General features: G+C 30.1%; 1 protein-coding gene across 8 annotated transcripts in view; it reads left to right on the top strand.

Moving 5' to 3' along the window:
- Positions 1 to 5,000, top strand: part of LOC137625934 (serine-rich adhesin for platelets-like) — a 62,842-nt gene that overhangs the window by 56,012 nt on the left and 1,830 nt on the right. For 5 of the 8 annotated variants that reach the window (XM_068356968.1, XM_068356966.1, XM_068356963.1 and 2 more), the window contains exons 21-23: positions 1,650 to 1,784; positions 2,693 to 2,827; positions 3,359 to 3,481. The exons of 1 other annotated variant lie outside the window; for it this stretch is intronic. In XM_068356968.1, the coding sequence (XP_068213069.1) occupies positions 1,650 to 1,784; positions 2,693 to 2,827; positions 3,359 to 3,481 (393 nt within the window). The remainder of the gene's footprint in view (positions 1 to 1,649; positions 1,785 to 2,692; positions 2,828 to 3,358; positions 3,482 to 5,000) is intronic. 2 more of the 8 variants (XM_068356962.1, XM_068356965.1) reach the window with 2 other exon arrangements.

Below are 5,000 nucleotides of genomic sequence, written 5' to 3'. Positions count from 1 at the left end.
ACATATACATATATATACATATATATGTATGTATGTATTGTATGCGTATTTATATATATATATATATATATATATATATATATATATATATATATATAAGTATTGTATGTGCATATATACATATATGTGTATATATATACATATATATGCACATATGTATATATGTATATATATATATGCATATATATATATATATATATATATATATATATATGCACATATGTATAAATGTATATATATACATTATATATACACATATATATATGTATATATATGTGTGTATATATATATATATATATATATATATAATATATATATATATATGTGTGTGTATATATATATATATATATATATATATATATGTATATATATATATATATATATATATATATATATATATATATTATCTTACATACAAGTAACAGTAAAATATATGAGCAAACGCATATACAATTATACATACATATATATGAAAGTACAGATCAGAAAAAAAATGATATCACACAAAGATATACAATATTGGGTGCATTATTCTTAATATACAAACCAGGTTTCGATAAATTCAGCCAATATTAGATAGATTAGTTTTGAAAAAAAAAAGAAAAAAAAAAGAATAAGAAGCCTGCAGATCTCTATTCGTACAGATAACATCAAGTTTGTACAATCCATGTCTTATAGTTACAATATCATCGATGCTTTATTTTATGAAACTGGACTGACATTTCTTTCTAGTATTCTATTGTAATGACTCAATTTCTATGCATAAGACCAATTAATAGTATGATTTTGATCCCTAACATGAACCAACATTGCGTTGTTATCTTGAGCATATCTTTCCATTTTTTGTTATTCATTTTTTTTTCCCGAGTGCTTTATCTATTTGTCCAATATAAAAGTTTCACATGAATTACATGCGAGATGATATATGCATTCTTTTTTATTGCTCTAAAAGGTTACATTGAAATTAAAATTTTTCTAGCAAGTGAGGAATATCTTTTAAGATATTTACATTAGATCAAGATATAATGTGTCTATATTCTTATGTTCTGCAATTGTTTGTATGTATGTCAGTGCTCTTACCGTACCATGAATATTGTTAAATTCACTATCAATAAATAAGTTCTTTTGATGGTATGGTGCGACGAAAACGGTAAGGATGCAGCAATTATTGTTTTTCTTTTTTCTCTGTCTTTTATTATATATATATATATATATATATATATATATATATATATATATATATATATATATATATATATATATATATGTGTGTGTGTGTGTGTGTGTATGTGTGTGTGTGTGTCTATAGTTTTATTTATCAATGCACGCATATATATGCATCCATACACACATGCATTCGTGCAAATATATTTTCAATTGGATTTATATCTAGATATATGTATATATAATATATACAGATATAGGCAGATATATATGTATTAATGCATGTACAGTATGAATGCATTCATGTATAAGGGGATATGCAGGAATTAAAACATGCAGGCTGTATCTCAATTGCTTCTTTTCTAGTAGTACACATAATGATTACAATATGATTACTGCTAATATTTTGGGACCCTAAATATCTTTCAATGATTCCCTGCTTTCCATTCATTTGATTATCAACTTCGCCAATCCTCAATTTCTAGCCTTCGGTCCCAGATGTAGATTACAAATCCGAAGACGAGGCAGATGATGACACAGTGGTTTCATCGTTTCCTGGCCTCAAGGGATCCCCGACATTGAAGAAAAAGTTCAATCCAGAAGGAGAAGGCCATTTAAAGGTAAGGTGCCTCGCTTCGAGTATTTTTTACAGTACCTTTTCATTCCTTCTCATTGTGTCTGCACGCCATTTGAATGTCAAAGAAACATCTGTTGTACATTTACGCAGTTTCTGATGCAGCTCCCCTTTAAGAGGCAATTGTGACTTGTTAGGTTAGGTTAGGTTGGTTAGGTATAGGTTAGGTTAAACGTGCTACTTTCACGCTTGGGGACAGGTAGATTTGGAATCAGCACCCTCGAATGAGCATATTACGATGGAGGAGAAATACCCCTAAAAGGTTATTACTAGACTTCATTTCTAGTCACTCTACAGATATCAGCTCACGGCCAACAGAATCTCTTACCGTACCATGAATATTGTTAAATTTACCATCAATAAATCAGTTCTCTTGATGGTATGGTGTGACGAAAACGGTAAGGATGCAGCAATTATTTTCTTTTCTTCTTTCTCTGTCTTTTATTGCATATATGTATATATATATATATATATATATATATATATATATATATATATATATATATATATATATATATATATATATATACATATTTGTGTGTGTTTGTCTGTAGTTTTATGTATCAATGCACGCATATATATGCATCCATACATACATGCATTCGTGCAAATATATTTTCATGTGGATTTATATCTAGATATATGTATATATAATATATACAGATATAGGCAGATATCTATGTATTAATGTATGTACAGTATGAATGCATTCATGTATGAGGGGATATGCAAGAATTAAAACATGCAGGCTGTATCTCAATTGCTTCTTTTCTAGTAGTACACATAATGATTACAATATGATTACTGCCAATATTTTGGGACCCTAAATATCTTTCAATGCTTTCTTGCTTTCCATCCATTTGATTATCAACTTCGCCAATCCTCAATTTCTAGCCTTCGGTCCCAGATGTAGATTACAAATCCGAAGACGAGGCAGATGATGACACAGTGGTTTCATCGTTTCCTGGCCTCAAGGGATCCCCGACATTGAAGAAAAAGTCCAATCCTGAAGGAGAAGGCCATTTAAAGGTAAGGTGCCTCGCTTCGAGTATTTTTTATAGTACCTTTTCACTCCTTTTCATTGTGTCTGCACGCCATTTGAATGTCAAAGAAACATCTCTTGTACATTTACACTGTTTCTGGTACAGCTCCCCTTTAAGAGGCAATTGTGACTTGTTAGGTTAGGTTAGGTTAGGTTGGTTAGCTATAGGATAAGTTAAACGTGCTGCTTTCATGCTTGGGGACAGTCAGATTTGGAATCAGCACCCTCGAATGAGCTTATTACGGTGGAGACAAAGTTGCCCATAAAAAGTTGTCAGGAGACTTCATTTCTAGCTACTCTACAGATTTCAGCTCACGGCCAATAGAATCTCGTTTTAAATGCCTTCATCTCCATAAAAAGTAGTAACGGATGATTGAACTGCTTGGTTGAGGGTAGATATTTTTGCTTTTATTTAATCAATGATTCTTGATGCTAGCTTTAAAATCTTTTGTTCTACTTTGGGTGATTGAATTATATCAATGTTGTAATGTCAAGCTGATTTTTTCCCTTAACCTAAGCCGGAGGAAGATGACTATGGAGATAACCATTCGGGGAAAGTTAACCTCTCCAGAGAGGTGAAGGAACTAACCAGAGAGATGAAGGAATTAGCCAACCCAGATGAAAAGAAAAGTAACCTCAAGGTAAATACGAGCTTTTGTAATTGTTCTTTTTTTTTATTTTTCATTGATAATAATTGAAGTTTTGCCTATTATGACTTGTTGCTAAGGAGTTTAGCTTATGTTTGAGGAGCCACAAATGATTGTTCCGAATGTCTCTTGCTATGAGAATATATCAAGGAATACTCTATATCTTAGCAATAACTTTAAGGAATATTCTTTTATTACATTTCTGGTAGCATAATGTCTATATTTAAGTTTCAAATAATTTTATTAATAAACAAACATAGAACTATGAAAGACTATATAATGAAACAATCACATTAAATACAAACACATGAAAAACCTCGACACAACATGGTATGCTGTATGATTACAAGTGATCCAGGCACATATCATCCACTCACATAATGATATCGTGTTTTGAAGACAGAAAAAAACTCGTGCAGACATACGGTCTTCAAAATTCGAAGAGTAAATTATATGCGTTTGTGTCTGGTAGTTCATTTTATATGATTGTTGTGATTGATACCTTAGATTCTCTTAGAACCTCCCGTATCATATTTTGCGAGGATGATAGATCTAGGAAGGTATTAATTCATCTATCATATTTGATCAAATCGTTTGTATTTTTAAAGTGTTTTATATGTATATATATGTATATATGTATATATACATATATATACATAAATTTATATATATATACATATATATATACACACACAAATACACACATGTATGTGTATATTCACTTGGATGTAGGTTATATATATATATATATATATATATATATATATATATATATACATATACATATATGTGTATATATTTGTATATATATATATATATACATAAATAAGTATATATATATATATATATATATATATATATACATATATAAATTTATACATATATATACATACATATATATATATATATTTATATATATATATATATATATATATATATATATATATATATATATATATATATATAGATAGATATTATGTGGGCTGTGTGATGTAAATACGCTTATACAACACATTTTTATACACGCACCTGTATCTCGGTTATTTCAATGCCCAACTTAAAATGTTCATACTGACTCCGATATTATGAATCACTCGGAGTATAACAAAGGAAAACCCATCATTAGCATGCGTAATTGATGTACAATTGGCTTTCAAGGTAGGTCAATGTTCTCAAGGTAGGTCAATATTCTCAAGATAAGTCAATATTCCCATGGTAAGTCAATGTTTTCAAGATAGGTCAGTGTTCTGAGGATAAGTCACTGTTCTCAAGGTAGGTCATTGTTCTCAGGTTAGGTTGCTGTTCTCAGGGTAAGTCACTGTTCTCAGGGTAGGTCAGTATTCTCAGGGTAGGTCAATGTTCTCAAGGTAGGTCACTGGTCTAGCTCCTACTTTTACCTCCATAGGACATTGAGCCAATTAATAGATCTAACCTGCGTGTTGAGTCTTCCACTGTACGTGCCAATGGATTGTTTCCTATGCCTTGTATCCATATGTGAGTTTAACAAGTGGTG

The sequence above is a fragment of the Palaemon carinicauda genome, chromosome 33, assembly GCF_036898095.1.
Source record: "Palaemon carinicauda isolate YSFRI2023 chromosome 33, ASM3689809v2, whole genome shotgun sequence".
NCBI classification, from domain to species: Eukaryota; Metazoa; Arthropoda; class Malacostraca; order Decapoda; family Palaemonidae; genus Palaemon; species Palaemon carinicauda.
This window is presented reverse-complemented; position numbering and strand designations above follow the sequence as displayed.